The 21,963-nt window shown below is 36.6% G+C and overlaps 1 protein-coding gene across 2 annotated transcripts; it reads left to right on the forward strand.

Moving 5' to 3' along the window:
* Positions 1 to 11,167: 11,167 nt before the first annotated feature.
* LOC103432784 (amino acid transporter AVT1C-like) lies at positions 11,168 to 18,620 on the forward strand. 2 transcript variants are annotated; one of them, XM_070824859.1, is made up of 13 exons: positions 11,168 to 11,353; positions 12,173 to 12,394; positions 13,076 to 13,401; positions 14,244 to 14,458; positions 14,678 to 14,701; positions 16,400 to 16,580; positions 16,764 to 16,983; positions 17,151 to 17,286; positions 17,405 to 17,424; positions 17,669 to 17,808; positions 17,941 to 17,984; positions 18,121 to 18,183; positions 18,350 to 18,620. In XM_070824859.1, exons 2-13 carry the CDS (start codon positions 12,210 to 12,212, stop codon positions 18,452 to 18,454), a joined length of 1,659 nt encoding a protein of 552 aa, XP_070680960.1. In that variant the 5' UTR covers positions 11,168 to 11,353; positions 12,173 to 12,209; the 3' UTR covers positions 18,455 to 18,620. The 2 variants fall into 2 exon arrangements, with proteins under 2 accessions (XP_070680960.1, XP_070680964.1); XM_070824863.1 differs by having other exon boundaries at positions 11,170 to 11,353; positions 12,144 to 12,394.
* Positions 18,621 to 21,963: the final 3,343 nt, after the last annotated feature.

Consider the following 21,963-nt stretch of genomic DNA (forward strand, 5'->3'; position numbering starts at 1 on the left):
CAGAATGCTCTTAACTAATTAAGCTATAAATTATTAATACACCATCGTATAAACATACCAAAGTTTACGAAATAAAGCATAAAAACTTTCCAAAATCATAAGGAACCCAATGGAAAAACCAAGGCTCTTTTTGTCTGTTGGCTTTGTATTAGGATTACCATTATATGAACAAGCTCTAACATGCCATATTGACTACCAAATGTGGACATGCAAGACACACACACATGACACAGCGACTCATTGCGTTGTAAGGTTTATTGGGACAGCATATCCTTCATAGATACGAATCAGCAGGAGGCCAAGAATTGTGTTGTATAAAAATGCATATTCTTTTTTAGATTTCAACCAAATTAAACTCAAAAACTTGGATGGGTTTGGGTTTGGGAACATTGCATTGTAAAACCAGCTAGCAAATAATTATTGATTTTGCTTGGCCTTGGATCAATAAAACCACTCAGGCTTCACAGCCAACCCAACTGCCAATAGCTTTATATTTCTACTGTTTAAAATTAATACTGAGTAATCTAATCTTAACTTTTTGGCTTTTAACAAACGATACATCAATCTACACTAATTTAAATTACGGGAACAAAAAGGATTCAAAACCGAAGCATAATGAGTTGAAAAATAATAATAATAATAAATCGTATCCACCATGCCGTCACGTCCACCCCTTGCCTAAACTTAAATTAAATAATGCAGTATGTTTGAAGTGTTTGATAAGTTTCCATCACGGTGTTGTAAAAAATAGCTAGTTGCATATGCAATTTGGACTGTATGGATTGGAGCCCGTCAATGTCATGCATTCGGACGTGGTTTGATGACCACTGCTACCATGCACCTGGCAGTTACTTATTGAGAGGAAGTAGCTCGATTGAAGTATTCTGTTCCTTTTTCTTAAAGGCAAAACAATCTTTTATTTCTATTGAGAGATTCAATTAACTTTAGATCAAGATTCTAGTGTTTTTTAATCAATGGGGAATCCCGGATTTGATTTAGGATATGATCCAACTTTAGATGATAAATATTATTAAATTAAAAGCTAGTTGAACATGATGTTAATTTTTTTTTCCGAAGTTCATGATGTTAATTAGTTTATGAGTTTAATGAAGTGTATAAGGGAGAAATTATTATAGAGAGACCATCTATTAAACCATATATAAGAATGAATGTCCAAATTTGAAGGAGACAATGATATATTTACAATAAGGGTGAGAATTTGGACTAAATCAAACCATGGACATGCCATAATAGTTTGGTTTTAAAAGTAGATTATCACTTACAAATGAAGAGATTTATCATCAAACAATAATACTCAGCAACTTATGAGAGGTAAATTAGGATTAAATACCATGTTGAATATAGGTTTTAAAGAAAAATACCAATTTTAATGTGAATGACGTGGATGCTCAGGTGCTTTCCTATTGCATGGGTATGACTCGAGTTACTTACCATGATCGTTATCTTGGGTTACCGGTTTACACTAGTAAGTCAAAGAAACAGACGTTTGCATATATTAAAGATCGGCTCTGGAAAAAAATTGAAAGGGTGGCGTGGGAGTTTGTTAAGCAGTGGTGGTAAGGAGATTTTAATTAAAGGGATGTGTTATTCACACACCCCATTTTACTTCTCACACACCCTTGATAATTTCTATCTGTTGATCTTCTTCAATTCATCTGATCCGACGGCCGAAAATTAAAAAGGTGTGTGAGAAGTAAAACGGGGTGTGTGGATATCACACCCCTTAATTAAAATAGTGGCCCAGGCGGTGCCCCTATATACCATGTAGACTTTCTTGCTTCCAAAGACGTTCTGTGATGAATTGAATCAAATGGTTGCCCGATTTTGGTGGGGGGAAAAGGTTGGTAAGAGGCGCATTCACTGGGTGAGCTGGAAGAAGATGTGCAAGCCTAAATGTGAGGGAGGGTTGGGCTTTAAAGATTTGAACGCCTTTAATCTTGCGTTGCTTGCTAAGCAAGGTTGGGGTACTATAAAACAACCGCATTCTCTTGTGGCTCGAGTATTTAAGGGTCGGTATTTCCCTAATATGGCCTTTCTCAGTGCTCTAATTAAATCAAATTCATCCTTTTGTTGGAAAAGCATAGCAGCTGCTAGAGTACTGATTCAACGTGGGGCTAGATGGAGGGTCAGTGATGGTTTGAAGATTAAGATTTGGGGGGATAACTGGTTGCCGAAAGAAAATTATGCTAAAGTTTTAAGCCTGCTGCCTGTAGGAGTGCATCATAACCTCACGATTAGATCTCTGATGGTCGAGACAGATTGGCTGTGATGGAATATGCAGTTGGTATCATAAATGTTCTATCCTGAAGAGGCCATTCTTATTTTCAATCTTCCTTTGAGTTTATTTAGTCCACCTGATGAGTTGATTTGGATTAAAGAACCCAAAGGACATTTTACAACAAATAGTGCTTATTTTGTTGCTCGAACATGTAGTGAAATTTGTGGAGATGTTCCAATTAATTCCAAGTTGTCGGCAGAAATCAAGTTCTTGTGAAATTTGGTTGAGAGCAGTTATGGGCCATATTTGAAGCTTCTGCGATCTTTACCCCGTCGTTGACGTCCCAACAACGATCTATGAAGACAACGTAGCATGCAACGAACATCTCAAGAAGGGTTACATCAAAGGAGACAACACCAAGCATATTGCGCCGAAGTTCTTCTTCTCACATCAACAACAAGAGCATCAGAAGATTGAAGTCACGCAAATTCGTTCACAAGACAACCTGGCCGACCTCTTCACGAAATCACTACCGAAGGCGACATTTCAGAAGCTTGTTCAAGGAATTGGTATGCGTAAACTTTCTAAATTGTAACATTGCTAGTTCTCTTTGGAATTGTGTCAAACTCAGGGGAAGTATCCTAAAGATACTTGCTTGGTCTTAATATACTCTTTTTCCCTACGATTAGGAGCATTTTTCCCACAGGGTTTTTGCTACCTAACTAGGTTTTAACGAGGCACACACTTTGAGCTGGTCATATCCCTGATGACGTCCCGTAGACGTTTCTTTTGACCTTTGCATTTCTCACGCATTTTTCCTTAGACTACGGATTTTGTCCCTACTTGGGTTTTTTCCATAGCCTTAGGGTTTTTTAGTGAGAATTACTTCTTTATGCAAGTTCCTACCTTATTGAGAATAAGCGTTGTTCCCAGAATCAGTGCCGACGAGTCGACTTCCTCAACTTCTGCATGATGTTGAAATCTACCTTGAGTATTTACACACTCAAAGGGGAGTGTTGTGAACTTTCCTCGTTTAAGTGTGATTGTGTAAATCCTAGATTAGATTTGATTCTAGTTATTCTTTCCTATATGGACTTGTATTCCTTGGGGATGAAGGATTTCTTCTTCTCTTTTACTACTATAAATAAAGGCACTACATAAGGGGGATATCATATCCTCAACACACAATTCCCCTATAATTCTACAAACACATCTCTCCTCTCTCTCTCTACCCTTGCCACCAGCCCTCTTCTTCTTGTCAGATAAAATAGGCTACAACAACGAAAAAAAGTAACATTGAAATAATTATATCATAAGCATTGAATTTCTTTACAAATTCCTACATTAAAGTTGAACAGAAATTAATAATCATTGCTAAAAAGTGCAACTATGTAAATTTTCTTTCAAGATAAACTCTTCCTCTATTCCATATATGTGTGGTTTCACTATAAAACAACACTCTATCATGCAAAATGATGAACTAACTAAAGGAATACTAGTTGATACAAGGCTTTGGTTTCATAACAATACTACTATAAAACACATTTTTTTCAATTACAGAAACATAGTATAGCTAGCTGGGAGCAAAAACACATAAGTCAAAGAATGCAGAACATCCAACCAAAAGCACGCAAATAAAAGCTACAAGGTGAATAAACTTAAGGATAGGCCCGAGCCTCTCCTGGTCCTCAAGTGGCTCCGTCACTAACCGTGTTACACGGCTAAACTAAGGATGTTACTTTGAATTATAATAGTAATTGCAGAATTGTTTTGATTGACTATTTTATTGGTACTTAAACTAAAATATGATATTTTAGCTAAAAGTTTTGTTAGAGTTTAAGTGAACTATATCACAAAAAAAATCATCTTAAGGGGCAGATGACTCAATCTAATCAGAATCGGCTTTAAGTGTTCGGTAATCCAAAAGACAACTTGAAACCCCATTAGAATATTACATATCTAGTATAAGTGGAACCTTACAAGAGCACTATAAGTGGAACATTATAAGAGAACTCTTATTCCATAAATAAAAATCAATCAAAAGACAGAAGCTCATTCCTAATTATAAATATTTATTTATTCAGTAGCAAGTTGATTAGTAAATATGGTGAAGCCCCAACCCTAGCCAGCGACCCCAAAATCGCTCTCATTAGATAGCGATGGATCTGTCCCAACAGGCAAAAGGTTGGTCAACTTTCTTATAATGTGTATATATCTGTATAATTTCGTATGCATGATTGAGATTTTAAGTTTGTTCATTAAACAGACAGATCTTATATGGTAGGTATATCATGATATGATATGCACCAGGATGCCTCGTTACTAACACGTGCATGAACTGGAGAAGCAGCAATCAAAATGTCTTCCTACCCCATTTTCCTCGTCTTCATTTTTCCTACTTTCTCCATTTTCTTGTGTGAGTGTGATTAACTCATGGAATTTCAATTATTTTATCTGGACATTTTGTACAAAAACAAATATCATGCATGTTTTAAATAGGTGGAAAGGAGAGGCTGATAGCACATATAGTGTGGTAAGGATACGTAACTGTCAGAGGCTGCCTCTGCAACTAGACAACCAAGTTGTAATAATATAATTCCATATCGATGTTTGTCGTCATCAAGGGTTCTTGTGTTGTCTATCCCATTTGTTGCAACATGGTACTTGCTCATGGCACAAAGCTACAAACCTCATTGTCAATTTGGTGGCAAATCACATCAACGTAGCCCAATTAAGATGGATGAGTTTTTTTTTTTAAACTAACCCTTATCCAAATTCCAGCTTAAATTTAGAGTTAGGATTAAGGTTAAGATATACATCGTGTCATAAAAAGAGGGCTCGTTTGAAAAAAAAACAAAAGCAATCATAATAATGTTGAGCGGAAAAACTTTAAAATGTTTCTGGATTATCCTTTTGAATTTTGAATGAAAATTTTGTTGTGCTTCTAATTAACAACGTAAGCAAAAATACTTCATACAAAAACATTGTTAAACAGATCCCTTCAAAAAAATATACAGGCAAGTCAGCTCTAAGTCAATCTTAATCAGCACTAACGCAATGTATCATGCCACGCAGTCATTAATTAGTGTTAAGTATGATGCGGTGCCAATCAAATGCATATATTTTTAGGCAAGTTGGTGAAGAATATATTACAACAGTGTTTCCATGTGATTATTATTATTATTATTATTATTATTTGAACAAATGATATTACATTAAGGTGAGGAATGAATTTAGTCTCACAATAAATTAGTAATAATGTGATTTAAATTCGCACGAGTCGCCTCAGGATCAAACATAGGTGCTGTTGGAGAAATGGGGGGGGGATTCTATTAAAATTTAGGGACTGACTATGTTACTTTTTAATACAATTAATATTTAATGGTCAAATATAATTTAATACTATTATTATCTAACCGTCGAAATAATGATCATATTAAATATGCTAACCAAATCCTAAATTTATATGCTTTTTCTAATATAAATAATTATATAATGCACCCTTTTTTTTTTGTCAAACGATAGATTTCTTAGATTAGATATTAGATTAGAGAACCGACACTTTGACTACCTCTTTGAACTGGTGCATAATCCTCAGTCTCATTACTTGAACCAAAATTAAAACAATTTAAACATAATTTCTTTTGAGAAAAAACATGGCAAAAGACCCTTTTTTTTACTTTCTTTTAACAGAAGTAGTCATATATATATATATATATATATATATATATATTGAATTTAATTATCAGTCTTATCCCCCCAGCTTCACTAGTTATGATTTATTTTACAAAGGAAAATATTTGTGTTTCTTTCACGAGGAACTTATTTATGCCTTCACTTATATCATATTTATAACGACATCACAATCCAAATCGTTTATTCTCTTTATCATCACCTAAAGGTCATCTTTGTAAATAATTCAATTTGGAGATCGTTTAACCATTCATATGCATCAAACAAATGTATAGGAAATGATGGGATGCTACTTGTTACCAAAGTCGTTCATTTGTTTGATGCATGTTAATGGCTAAACGATTTTCAATTTGAATTTTTCTTTTTTGCAAATATGGTTTAGATGATGATAAACGAAATGTGTTGATGCACAAAATCAGTGGGGACTTTGATACAACAGAAAATGTTAAGTTTGTGACCTTCGCTAGATTGCTCCGGTCACTAGTGTGGATAAGTATGTAAATGGATAGGGACAGGGAAGCAAACACAAGATGTACGTGGTTCACCCAGATTGGCTACGTCCACGGAGTAGAGGAGTTCTCATTAATTGTGAAGGGTTTACACAAATACATAGGTTCAAGCTCTCCTTTAGTGAGTACTAGTGAATAATTTAGTACAAATGACATTAGGAAATATTGTGAGAGAATGATCTCTATTTATAGAAGAGAGTTTCTAGTTTCATTTTGACATTGACACATGTCGTGTTGTGATTGGCTTCTGATGTTGACATGTGTCGCGCTATGATTGGCTTCTGATGTCGACACGTGTCGCGCTGTGATTGGCCTCCTGGTTGGAGGGAAACTCTTCTGGGTCCTTGACGGTATAACGTTGACCGGTGCTCAGTAGTTTCGGGATTTTTCAAGTATGGTACAAACAAAATGAACTGTTCCAATTATGATGTTTGTACGGTGAAGATATGTTAATTATTTTGTGAATTATTGTGAACACATGATATTTCATTTACTGAATAAAAAGTAGTACAAATACATATTCATGAAGAATTCAACCCTAAAAGGGTTTTTGCAAACTAGATAACAAAATTACAGTTAAAATTTTTTAATTCGCAAAACAATGATTAAACTACAAGCACTTCGTTAAGCGATGAGCGCACCAAGACCTGCAAGATTACAATCATCATTAAAACTGCTAAATCTTGTGCTACATGGAAATCATGTTTGAACAAAATTGTCAAATCATTTTGGTATTGGGTATGCGATGATCATGGCTCTAACTGCAACACGTAATCGCTGTCATGAGCCTAGAATACTAAGTGAAGTAAATCCAGCTAGCAAATCAAATAGCTCCACCATCACATATAATTAATCTGAAAGAGATTCAATATCGGCAAATTATTGGGGCGAGCTGGATTTGAGCCAGCGTAGACATATTGCCAATACCAAGATAAAAGCTAAAATGAAAGAACTATTCTAAAGAGAAAATCCTAAACCATCAATCTTCTAGTGAAATTTTTAATAGTATTAACCGGATTCAAACTGAAATCTAAAAATGACGACTATAATTTTTCATCCTGACACACTAAGAACCAATATAAGAGAAGCAGAGGGAGGAAAATGACCAAGAAGATTGCTGCCAATCCCAAGACAAAAGTCGTTGACAAATGAATTCTCTTTATTTTCTCTCTCGATGGATAGGATTTTTTTGAAGACTTGCTTTATATAATGGTATATTTATTTATTTGGAATGAATAAGTCATGAATTGAGAAACACATAAGATATAGAGTGAATTAGAAAGAGCCAACAACTCTCTTATTTAAGACTCATTTGAGAGTCGATTTGGCTCTAAAAATATGGGGAGACGTGGTTTCTCGCTAAAATCACTTTAAAATAATTTTAATGGACAAGCTTGTTCCCATAATCACTTCCACATTGGACTTCACATTATGAATGCCAGACCAACATTTTTTAAAAGTATTTTTGTTTAAACATAAAACTGACACACCCCGACCTGAATCAAGGCGTGCTGGCTGTCACATGATGGTGACGTAGCCATGTGTGTAGTGTGAAAGTGACAGTGATATGAAAATGTGAGAAATCAAAAACCAATTAGCTAATGCACACTAGACAAGTAAATAAATGCGAGAAGAAGTGGAATGTAGATACACATAATCAGAGCGTAGGTACCAGAGTGCAGTCCAGCCGGCCAAACACTAATTATACAGGATATAAAAGAAACCCTACATTGATGGATGTCCATCAGAACCGCCGTAGAGTCCTCATGAGCCACCAACACGAACTTCTATCTAGAACCTGGAGGGGTGCAAAACAGAAATTGTGAGTGGGCAAAAATAAAACTTTTCAAAACCATTTCACTTTCAAAACATATAACCCCTCGCCGTTAAACCAGTATAATTTCCCAGAAAATAACAATATATACATATGTAGAAATCAGGCTCAAGAGCAATGAAAACCAAAGTATATGCCATGTCAAGTATCTCAATAATAACTATGTAAACCAGGTGATGTAAATCAATATAAAATGATATATCAGCCGGAGTCACATAACGTGACCTATACAGCTGGACCTATAGCTCATAACCAATTCCTGCACACGAGTCGGAACCACTATTGTGGTCTGTACGATAGGCTGGGTGTACATAGATACGCTCAAGTACTATGATCACGTGAAGGTTATGCAAAGTATTGCAAGTCACCTACGAGTCGGAACCATCTAATGTGGTATGTACAACAGGCCGTCACCTGCCTTAGATCCAAGGTGAGCATGTGGTGCGGGAGGTGAACGATCACGTGAAGGCTAGGCCCTGGCCTCGAGCGGAGCACTAACACCGGGGTGCAAAATAATGAGCACTAAATATATGTCAACATAATCATACACACTGGAATCACTATCATCAATATATACTCACCTAAAGCTTACCTATGCATCCGCAGCACCATGCAATAACATGCATATCTATACTAATGCATATACTAAAACATAATGCAATCGACATGGCATTTAAAACATAATTTCATTTAAAACCATTTATGGGAAAATGTAAATCATATATACGTATATATATAGAAAACCAAAAGCCCACTCACTAGTATGTAGCTGGGTTGTAATCCTTGAGTCTCGCATGGCTACACTCGTCCTCCGAGAACATCTCGCCTATATGTGAAACCACTGATTTAACGTTAATTTTAAGTACATAACTAAAACCGTGAAATAACTTCTCATACGTTGCTCAATTAGGGTGTTTGAATATACCATTGTGGCCTACTCAACACCACAAGCATCCCCATCTTTTTAGAAAAAATTTCAGACAACCCACGCGCCCTCACTTGCAGGCACGTGCCTGGCACACGGACGGAATCTTTAACACTGTTAAGGAATATTCCGTTAAATAGTAGCATATACCGTTAACTTTACTTGACGCTGTTAGTATATTCCGTCAAAGTTGACGGAATATTCTCCTTCATTCTCCAATGGTTCGTCGGATTCCTGCGCCGATCATCGCTGCGTCGCCGGAATCTGGAAAATTTTCAAACTTAAATATCTCACTCAAATCTCAACCAAATTTCACAAACTTTACATGGATTTGAAGCCCTGAACGAGTAGAACATGTTCTTACCACTTTGAAATCCTAAAACCGACGGGAAATAATCAGAAAATCCTTCAATATTTCGATCAAAACTGCAACTCAAGGAACTGACCTATCCCGACGTCCAAAACCTTCCAAAAATTGTTCCCAAGTCTCTATGGAGTAGTTTTAAAACTCCCTTAAGCTTTAAAACTCTGTGAAACGTCCACGATCATGATGGAGTAGCAGAGCACCTTGCCGGAGTTTACGAGTTCTCGGGTTTTCGAAGTCAAATAACCAAACAAAAGGTATCGCTGGATTCTAGAGCTCGAGAGGAGCAAGAATCTGGAAACATCAAGCTCGATCCGTAGAGTTTTGGTTTAGTTTAAGGGTGAGTATTCTCGGTTGTACGGAGGGGAAGGAAATTTCGAGAGAGAGGGGAGAGAAGAAGGTTGCATGTGCGTATGTGTCTGTGTGTGTGGGTTACGGGATTGGCCACTAAAAAACTCAAGCCCTGGTTGGGCTACAATGTCTAAGGTCCATGCAAATGGGATATAATCAAAAGAAACCAACCCAATTTCACCTGTTCATTCGTAACATTTTCGTTACGAACCCGATTTGGTCCTCACTCAAGTCAACGCTCTCGTGACGTCGCGTATAATTTACTCACGTCTGCTAAAATATAATTTAAAACTATAAACATACATCCACGTCACTACGACTTGAGGGTATAATCGTCAATTCCACACATCCGAGGATAAAATATATATTAATTCAGGACAGGTCGTCACACAAACTCTATTTGAGTTAACCTACCAATAATTTAAAACAACTAAAACTTCCAATGGGATAAAAAAAATTTAAAAAATAAAAAAATAAATCTCCAATTTCAATACCAAATCTAAATCGTTCAAGTAAGAAGCATTTTTCTTTTTTATACAAGGATACATTTGCATTAAGGGATGATAGAAAATGGTATTAAACTTCTTGTTCTCAAGTTTTCCGTTCTTATATGAGGCCGGAATGTTTATTAGCAATAGACCAGTGCAAAGTTATTTTATAATACTCAAACATGAGTCGATGGTTTGTTTGGAACGGTTTATAGACCATCAAATTTTCACACAATGTCATTAAATTGTAGTACTAAGTAAAAAGAAAACATTTTTCTTAGGAAACACTAAACATGCAAAGCATAACGCAAAACATACACTTCCATTTGTTTCTGTCAAACCTTATAAAAACACATTCTATACAATTTTGTTTTGTTTGTCAAAAGCTTTTACACTGCCTAGCTATCTGTCAACCTCTTTTAGCCCGTATTTTCTGCGGCCAATAAGAAAAATTAGCTGAAATCATTCAAATAATTAGCTCAAGTCAATCAAATAAAACGAAAGAAAGAAATAAAAAGACCCGTTTGTGTTCGGAAAGGCAAAAACTACAAACTTTTTTTTTTTAGAAAATACAACAAACTATACAAATTAATTAATCACTGATTTTACCTGAACAAGGAAAAAAGAAGGGAAAAACTCCCGATCATATCTGAATTGTTTTCGTTCACAGTAACATTACCAATTTACCATGTGTTGACTGAGAGAGTCAGAGTCCGGACCCCTCCTCTCTTTCTATATATACATATTGAAGTGCAGAAAGTGGCCTGCAGACATCCTCTCTCTGTTTCTCGTTGCTCCTGGAGGCATCTTCTGAGAAGAAGCCAGAGCCTTTTCGAAATCTTCTACTTTGCCAATCTCGACTTTCTACGTATTCTCGAATCCCAGAAAAGACCCAAAACTCCTTTTCGATTCCCGGGAAACAAAAAGCAAGAAAATCTAAGAAAAATAAGGTTCACTTCTCTTTACTTCCTTTGTACTTTTTGTTCTGGAGCTCCTGTCATAGCATGCCACTTATTGCCTTTAGAGCTCTCCTTAATTAATTTCTCCTTCTGGTATTTATTACCAGATAGAATTATCTGTCACAATTCCTGTTTGGTTTCCAAGAAAACCGAGGAGGAAAATTACACTAAAGAAAAGAAAATTTTTGGGTCATATTTTCTGATGTCCCTTCTTCTTGTATTTTTCTCATATTTCTAATTTATTACAGTACCCGAGCTTAGCTGAATTGGATTTTTTGTATAGTTTAACAAAATGCAGGAATCATTGACTCCGGCGCTTGCTCAGCCTTTTTTCCGGATCTTTTATTTTCTCGGAAACCAAACAGAGTGCAAGTTCCTTTTGATAACTTCAAACTTGAGCCTAAAACTTCTGCTAAATCCGTGTCGCATTATGTCTCTACCAAATTACCAATCTAATTATACTATTTTCCTATAACTTTTTTGTATGTTTTATATTTGTTTTGGTTTTATTTATTTTGATGAAAGTTTTAGATAGTTGTTTCTATCATTTAAGCTAATTAGCTGGAAAATAAATAAATTTATGGTTTTTTAAACAATTTTCACGTTGTGTTAATTCCAAACAAAGAAAACCACTAACTCTCTGCCACAAGCATCAAACAAACGAGCAAATGTGCCATAATACTTCCTTTGTTCTCATTGGATTCATGATTTTTCACTGGTTTTCTCAACTGGGTCGGTTAAAATTTTGCAAACCCTTTTACCTGATTACTATTTTTCATAGGACTCTTGGTGTTTGCGAGTTTTCTGCAGAAGGTGATTGGGAGAAGAAGATTTGAAGAAGAAGAAGATGAATAACTCGGTTTCAGATCGGAGTTTTTACATTGAGAGTGAGGAGGAAGATGATGAGGAAAAGGACTTCAATAAGAGCATTGAAGACGGAGGCAACACGGATTCTTCTGCCGAATCTTTTGCTGAGAATCGGCAGCCGAATAATCCCAGTTCTTACAACACTCAATGGCCTCAAAGTTACAGGTTCTCTCTTTCTCCCCCATATAATTTTCCTTGATTTTGTCCTTGTTCAATTAGAATTTTTACCACTGTAATATGTGTCGTAAAGGAAATTTACTATTTTTATAGGTGAGTTTCTTCCGGGAATCAAAACATGAATGGTAAAATTTGGTAGATTCATACAGTCGACCCCACTTAGTGGGATAAGGTTTTGTTGTGTTATCGTAAACTTTTGTTTCTACATACAAAAGTTTATACAAAGAAAAGAAATCAGAGCCACAATTTAAGGAAGCTGAGCCAAAACTGAAGTTGGGAATCTCTAGAATTTAGGGTTAACATCAATATTTGGCTGCTTATAACACTACGGATTGTTTAAGCCAAAAGAAGAACACGTTAGTTTCAGATTGTTAGGCGGTAGAGCACACATGAAAAGTACTTGTTCTTTGTTTTTCTTGCATCCTTTCATTTTATACTTGCTGAAACGAAAGGGAGTGGTATGATTTTGGCTACTGGCTGAAATGAATTTCTAGTAAAGTTGAAGTGAAACTAGTTCGTGACTTGCTCATTGATTTTTTGAATTGTCTTTGGAGAAGTTTATTGACAAATTAGACGGGTGATAAATATTTGTTTGATTCTCTTATTCTTGTGATTCATCGATCATCAGTTCCAAATTAAAACTTAATTGTCTTGCAATTGCTTTTTCAGGCAATCTATTGATCTGTATAGTAGTGTACCGTCCCCTGGTATTGGGTTTCTGGGCACTCCTTCATTGTCAAGACTAGGAAGTTCATATCTTTCCTCATCCCTAACAAGAAGGCACACTCCCGAAACATTGCCTTTCTTGCCGAAACCATTACCAACACTCGCAGATAAGGAACAACAACAACAGCCGCAGAGACGCAGTTCTCATTCTCTGCTTCCTCCTTTGCCAAGGAGGACTTCTGTTAGAAAAGATGAGAAAGCATCCAGAGTTACTCATGACCAGTATCCGATGTCTCGCCAGAGCTCCTTTACACAAGCTGTGTTTAATGGTAAGTGTCAACTTTAATGTTTGCGCACATATATGTTCGTACATATCGGTTTACCTTCATCTGCATTATGCCCGAAATTGGTTGCTATAACGCTGTTTTTAAGTCCAGGAACTGTTTCTTGGTCACGAGTTCAGTCTCTTTTGACAACTCTCCAAATTCGAGTACTTTCAAAGGATGTCCTACTATTATTGTTCTCAAGGATGTCCAATATATAATGAGACTTTTTTTGTGTGTCCTAACGCATATCCATTGAAGTTTAATAGTTGTCACAATTTAGAGTTACAACCACTTGAGCTTCACTATATGTTAATGTTAGCAAACAAATTGCAGGGACCACAAACTCCAATCATGTCATGTAACGTTGAAAATATGCTGGCATATCCTTTCAATTAAACTCAGTAGTGGTCCGACTCTTGTTCCGGTTCCTGGGTGTATATCGCGGTGTTCCTATAGTACACATCTCGAAAGAACACTGGTATATACACCGGGATAGAGTAGAATCTACCTGTCAAAACATTCTGAGGAATAAAATATAGTTACCAACTTTTTTTCAAATCTGAGGAATATTATATAACGTGTGTCTGCATATTACCTCATTGCTTTGTACATATCCTGTTAATATCTTCAATTTATGAGCATCCAAACAAGCAAATCCTGTATTTATTTCCCATGAGCTGATGTGGTTGCTTAGGGTTGGCCTCTATTGCACATGGTGCACATGAAAAGATCTGCTAAATAAGTAACAAAATGTTGGCACCAATTACATTGCTTGGCTTGTGTAAATTGTTCGTGACATCATTCAAGGCTCCATCAGGATTGACTGACCATTTTCGATGATTCAGGAATTAACGTTCTTTGCGGGGTTGGAATCCTTTCGACGCCATATGCAGTCAAGGAAGGAGGATGGCTCGGGCTCCTCGTTTTGCTTATTTTTGCAGTGCTTTCGTTCTACACCGGGTTGCTCCTGCGTTACTGCTTGGACAGCCAACCTGGACTCGAGACATACCCGGACATTGGCCAAGCTGCATTTGGTATTGGAGGCAGAATCGCCATCTCGGTAAGCTAGCTTATAGTTTATGTACCATATTTATATACAAGCACCAAATATTTATCACGTTTTTAATAGAAACGAGACCAACTTGTATTAGCGAACCTTATAAAAAGCAGGAATCATAGAAGAAAAGAAGACATTAAATTACAGTGGATTTACAGATTTGAGTTGAATGGCTGCAATTGCTGTCGTTTAAGTGATTTGTTTTTGTTTTTGTGGGTGCAGATAGTACTGTACGTGGAATTATATGTAAGTACAGCTGACTTGACTGAGTGAGTATTTTCCTTTATATTATTTGTGTGATCATTTACCTATGTCCGTGACTCTGTAGTTTGGTTTGAAATGGAACACATCCATGGGATGATTAAAAAAGAACAAGAAGCTGGATTCCAGTGGGGACCACCCTTACATTCCTGTTCCCACATCTAGATCTGATATTGTGAACCACTTATGTAAATTAGTCCATGGGTGAAATTACTAAAATAGACCCATTTTTTTGGAGTACTTGTAAGTACCCAATGCCTGACACATATTTTAAAGGGTAAATTACACTTTCATACCTTAAGTTTGGGGTCTATTTCAATTCCTTACAATATCTTTAAAACATTTCATTTTCATACCTTAAGCAATTTTTTAATTTTTTTTTTAAACCTGAATTTTCCCAACAAAAAAAAAATTGAAACCCACATCTGCAAGAAGAAGAAGAAGAGGGAGGAAGAAAGAAAAAAAAAATTGTCCCCCCTCCAGCGACCCAGAAGAAGAAGAAGAAGGAGGAAGGGAGCTGGGTCGGGGTGGGGGAGGGTCGCTGGGCGGGGGGGGAGGAAGGGATTTCTGGGTTCTTCTTCTTTCTTCTTCTTCTGGGTCATTGGGGGGGGGGGGGATGAGGGACATTTTTTTTTTCTTTTTCTTTCTTCCTCCCTTTTCTTCTTCTTCTTGCAGAGGTGGGTTTCAATTTTTTTTTTTTTTTGAGAAAATTCAGGTTTAAAAAAAAAAATTTATTTGCCACGTGGCATATATGTGGCAACCACGTCAGTATTTAACAGATCAATGGATGGAAAATGTAACAGATGTATTATTTTGAAATAAAATAGTACTTAAGGTGTGAAAGTGAAATGTTTTAAAGATGTTGTAAGGAATTGAAATAGACCCTAAACCTGAGGTATAAAAGTGTAATTTACCCTATTTTAAAATCCAAATACTCAAATTAATCAACTGAGGACTGTTAGATCAAAGCACTTAAGTGCCTGTACTCAATAAAATTGAAAACATTCAAGAGGCAGGTGGTTCTTGCCTTGGTGTTCATATACCAAAAGGGAAATGAAAATTGCACATTTTTTTCTCCTTCTACACACCATTGTTTAATTTAGAGTGTTTTTTTCTTTCTTTTATTCAATTTGATAGCCAAAAAGAAAGAGGGGTGTGTAAGACAGTAAGAAATGTGTGTGAAAATCATCTCTTGAGTACCATCATTCAAAACTTACCTATACCAGAATATATCTCCATGTCTCTATCTAACTCCTCGCGTAACTTATCACAACGATTGAGATAGATATTTGGGATATAGGGCCGTAACACGTAGCTCCTTGTCACAACATCTTATTAAAACTCTACTCAAGGTTGCCTTGAGATCCATGTTTGATTGAGGTTCTTAGCTTTTAGGGGCTTCAGACTTTGTGAATTAGAATTTGGAATGCAGATGGTGACCAGATTAGCTGTTGTCGGACAGGAAAAAAAATTCTTTTGTTAGGAGCTTAGAACTGAGATTAAATGATTGTGTAGCCAAATGATCGATTTGTCTAGTCGAACGGATTCTTTTGGTTCTTATATCCATCATCACATTGTCCTGCTGCTCTGAGACGTTGAATAAAAATTGCGCACATCTCAGGCGTTTTTTTTTCTATCTTTCTAAGCACGTAGATCACCGACTTTAAATTTTTCTACCTGCAGGCTTGTTGCATAGAATATATAATTTTGGAGAGTGATAACTTGTCTTCACTATTTCCAAATGCACAACTGAGTTTGGGCGGATTCGTGTTAGATGCTCACCTTTTATTTGCAATTGCGACCACCCTTGCTGTTCTTCCTACTGTATGGCTTCGAGACCTCAGTGTTCTTAGCTATATCTCAGGTGAGTTCAGAAAGTTGAATATAATCTATGTATCCTATGCATCTGAAAATTGTCTGAAATGAATTTGCTTTGTCCATGTTAGTGGTGAAGCTAGAAAATCTGTTCGATCGCAATAAGACTTCATTAACCAAATGCATGCTGTTCTTTCAAGGAACTCTTACATATTACTTTTTTTGCTTCCAGCGGGTGGAGTTGTTGCATCGATCTTGGTCTGCCTTTGCCTCTTTTGGGTTGGTCTAGTAGATGGAGTTGGCTTTAAGAGCAAAGGAACACCCCTGAACCTTGCAACGCTTCCTGTTGCTATGGGACTCTATGGTTACTGCTACTCAGGACATGCTGTTTTCCCAAACATTTATACTTCATTGGAAAAGCGAAACCAATACCCTGCAATCCTCTTAACATGGTAAGCTATGCTGAACCATCTTTTCATTTAATTTACTAATAAATATCTTTAAATGTTTTCTGCCTTTTCTGGTGAAATTTCAAATTTTCGTCAAGTCTTACAGTTTGTAAACAATTGCAACTTCTTAACTCCATTGTTTCACTTGGATTTGTTATCCATGCATGAAGTTTTTGTATTTGCACTTTCTTGTACGCTGGAGTTGCTGTTATGGGTTACACGATGTTTGGAGAATCAACACAGTCGCAGTTCACTCTCAACATGCCTCACAATTTAGTCGCGTCTAAGATTGCTCTGTGGACTACGGTATGCTCATCAAAGTTTTCGTTTCCCTAGCCTCAAACTTTAACTTTGCGTTCTTTATGCATGTTGCGAGCCTTTCCTTTAACTGGTTGCTAATACTATAATCGGTGTTATTTTACAGGTGGTCAACCCCTTTACCAAATATCCTTTTCTGCAGATTGTACGGATAATGAATGTCATCTGATGCACAAGCACATACATATATCACAGATGCGCACACAATGGATGCAGTCTAGAATTTATTTTGTGTCTTCGGAAAAACATTAACTGGAACCACATGTGAATATATTGTATGCCTTTGTTGCTCAACATCTACACACACGCACACAAACAAAATTAAACGACGAGAAAAAACTTACATATGTCTCTCCTTAACTAGACCCACATATGCATTAACTATGTCTCCCGTTGCAATGAGTCTGGAGGAGCTGGTACCAGCAAACAAGTCTTACATATACTCAATCTTAATTAGAACAGCACTCGTTGTCTCTACCCTGGTTGTCGGTCTCTGCATCCCCTTCTTTGGTAAGTCTCCCTTGAACTTTCTTTCTTTGCATTCCCCCCTTTATATTCATATCCCTCGCCTCACTTATGCCTCTCGGTAACCATTTGGTTGTCATATTGTGTTAGTTAAAAGTGTTACGAAAACTATTGCAGGTCTCGTGATGTCACTGATTGGATCTTTATTCACAATGCTTGTAGTAAGTTTTCGTTTAAACTTCTGTTCTTGTGGTAGTAACTTTGCACGTAATTGCAGGAAATATAATTCCAAATTTTCTTATATCCATTTACGAGTTAAGCAGCTACGCACTACGCTGACAAATATATTACTTGCAGACTTTGATACTTCCTTGTGCTTGTTATCTGAGCATCTTGAGGGGACGCATAACTCGATTTCAGGTACGTCTGTTTTACGGTAGCTTGTTAGCATTGGTTTTCAAGAATTGGCAGACTCGAACGCAAACGCATTATTAGATAGAAGAGAGCAATCTCAATGCTTTAATATAAACGTTATATACTTGGAGCTTTTCATGGTTTCTGATCTGCATTTTTCTGCTGTTTCCAGGGAACACTTTGTATTATAATTATAGCAGTAGGCGTCGTGTCGTCTGCCTTCGGGACGTTTTCGGCCATTTCGAAAATTGTTGAGAACTTGAGAAGCCCTGCATAGCTGAAGTATCTATAATCTCGTGGCGTTCATTCACAGTTTTGAGTTAGCTTTAAATTTGTATCCTGCGTTCCTTATCTTGTTTTCCAGTTTATATTGCTTGAAGTAATATTACACTTTGCTACACCAGTCAATAAGTTAGTATAATTATATATCCACAATTTGAGTAGTGTGCAATTGGTCTTGTTGCTCTTATTGCTCTGAAAAATAAGTGCTAAATAGAATAAATGCAAGACATGCTTGTAACTCGAGCAACTAAGAAGATTTGCTTATGCATTCAAACCTGCTTCACTCGTAAAGAAAAAATTATACTTTAATTAAGGATAGTCTAGGGACAAGGTTAAAGTGAGTTTGGCTTCTATGGTTGTGAACTATTATTCGTGATAATAATCAAAATTAAACATATTACTCATGTGTTCACTAATCATATGTCAATGAAAACACAAATTGGTCACACAATATTAGAAATTCAACTCATGATTTTCAAGGAATTTGACTATTCGTTGGTGGTGGAATTCTAATTCATTGAGAAACAACCCATGTCACGCCTCAATCTCGATATACGTCCAGACTCGACACATGACGTCACCAACTACCTGTATCTTTGACATACCCCGACACCAGGATATGCAAAACACAACTTGAGAACCAAATGCGTAATAAATTTTTGTATACTTTATAGTTGCATCTAACATCTTCATTAGACTGCCTACGTACCCTCAATAAGGATCAAGCCATTCGTAGTTCAATTTCACTATAACCCGACATATAACACAATATGTTCAAGCCAAAATGCATAACATTCCTCAATCAAACATTTTGAACTTGACGAGCATGAATTATTCGATTCAAACTACATAACAACCAGCATGACAATCAAGGTTTCTATTTCATCCATCATATACATCATTATGTTTCAACATAAAATCACTATTCATATCATGTAATATATCAAAGAATCAATAAAGCACAATAGTATCCTCTAGTCGCATTGATCACTGATCTAATCATTTTCATAACAATCATATTCAACATCTTTCCACAATCATCTCAAGTAACCCATTCCATGATATCAAGGAGGCACGGTATTAACATTTAATTATGTTAATCAGTCAATCAGATCACATCTCAATGCACAAAATTAATAAAGGACTTCTCTTTATAATTCCCTGCCTGGATTTCAAGTAATAACTTGATAATTCTAATTTATATTCACAAGATTTATTGTGGGTAATTCCCATTCACTCGAATCCAGGGTACAAGTCTAACTTATGGAAACGAGTAAGAGTAGGGATTCCGGACCATTCAACGGAATCCAAATCAGGATACGATTCCTGACCACTCAACGGAATCCAACCATATCGGGTTCCGGATCACTTAACAGAACCAAAATCATCAATCAATTTCTTGCATGTAAAATTAGTGACATCGATCACAATCTATAAACATCAAGTATAGAATCATGCTTTATGAAATCATAATTAAGTCACTGACAACTTCGAAGGAGTCACCCAAACATCCATCGACTTTTCTAATTCCAAGCACAAGATTCTCAAAATCCATCGTTCATATGTACATTAAAAACTAGGGCTAGAGGGACGCAGTTCGACCAAAGCCTATTTCTTTGAAGCTATCTCAATCCAAACTCAATGAAACCAGAGGTGGATACGACCCTAGACCATCACTCAACGGAATCGCAGAGTATGAGGGATTTCAGACCATCTCTCAACAGAATCTGAGTGGATACGATTCCGGACCATTACTCAACGGAATCACGGAATAGAAGGGATTCTGAACCATCTCTCAACGGAATCCGAGTGGATACGATTCCGGATCATCACTCAACGGAATCGCGGAAGGCCAACAACCATATATACAATGGCTCAAAGAAATGAGACAAGCACAAGTTACTTAATTTACAAAAGCTTAACCAAGGGAAATAAGGCACAAATACTAAATTTAGAAGGAATCAATGAAGCGGAAGATGAAACCATATCGAAGCAACAAATCCCCATCATCACGGGTTAACAGTCTACCACTAGTCATCACATTTCATCACAACATGCCAATCAAACCAATCAAACCAATCAAACCATATTTCAATATATACATGTCAAATCTCATTTCATAACCTTAAATCAATGGCAAAGCATTAAAAATAACAATTCAATAGAAAACATATTTATAAAACCAAGTCATATCCACATAGGATAACAATCACGAAAATAGGGTAATCACCAATATCACATATTTTAAGTCACTCATCTGAGGTCCACACTAACGCACTCTAGCATGGAATTCAAGGCATCAAGCTCTATCACCGCCAAAAACAAAGCACATGTCCACATTTAGATTTCTCTCGATAAATTCACATGCCCAAAACTCTCATAAATCTCCCACGACAACATTTAATGAGAATCAAACTGTCGATCAAAGGTATGGTCCATGATCTTACATCACTTGCTCCGTAAGATCCAACCACTAGATTTTCACTAGTAAGTTCCTAACGTCCAACAACTGATAACTATGGTGCTCACAAAATTATACAACGATCCAACAATCGGATTGTCATCAATCACACAAACAAGTGATGGTCCAATTTGATCACCACACCAAACAATTGAATTTCAGGAAACAAATCTAGACATAGGTTCATAGGGTCACTAGAAGGTATTTGGTACTTAGACAACACTCGTGAACAGTTCCACGCACCGCTACACGCGATGGTAGCCATGGTGAAGGGTTTGAAAACCCAAATTTTCAACCTTAACTACAAAGGCTCAAATTTACGTGGTAACTAGAGCTCAACAAGGGAAACATTATTCACAACTAGGCCAACAACAAATTCTAATCTGAAACCATCCAATTTCATTGGGGAAAACTGGGTTTCTAGGGTTCTACACATCCAACTCTAAAACGAATACGAAAACACAAACCAAGCATACCAACTTGAAAAGAGTAGATGAAGTTTCATACCTCACTTAAGGGAAATGATTACCGGAATTGCCGGAAAAATGACAAAACCGCCGGAAAACCCACAAGCCTTTGCTGTCTTGAACTGGAAAAATGGATAAGAAAATGGAAAAACTAACATTACAGAGTTGTAGGGCTCGTCAAGAGCTTTCCATGGACACCAAGATCACTCAAAACAGAGATCAGATAAAGAAGATATGAACGGGTCAAATTTGCAGGTTAACGGGTCTAATTCGCCCCAAAACGGGTTTTTTCTTCTTTTCTCTCACCACCTTCCCGTGGCTTTCTTTTCCTCCCCCCTTTTTAGCCACTCCCGTGGCATTTTCCTTCTTTTTTTTTTTTTTTTTAGCAACAACTTCAAATGTCCATAACTATACCGTTATAATCCGGATTCGCAAACAATTTTCGCCTATGCGTTCGTGATCTCGATATCTATTCGACAATATAAATTGTGACCTCGAATGGTCTACGGATTTTAAATAATTAATTTTCCAAAAAATAATATAAAATCTCTATAATACCAATACGTAGATTATACT

Source organism: Malus domestica, chromosome 01 (genome assembly GCF_042453785.1).
Source record: "Malus domestica chromosome 01, GDT2T_hap1".
NCBI lineage: Eukaryota > Viridiplantae > Streptophyta > Magnoliopsida > Rosales > Rosaceae > Malus > Malus domestica.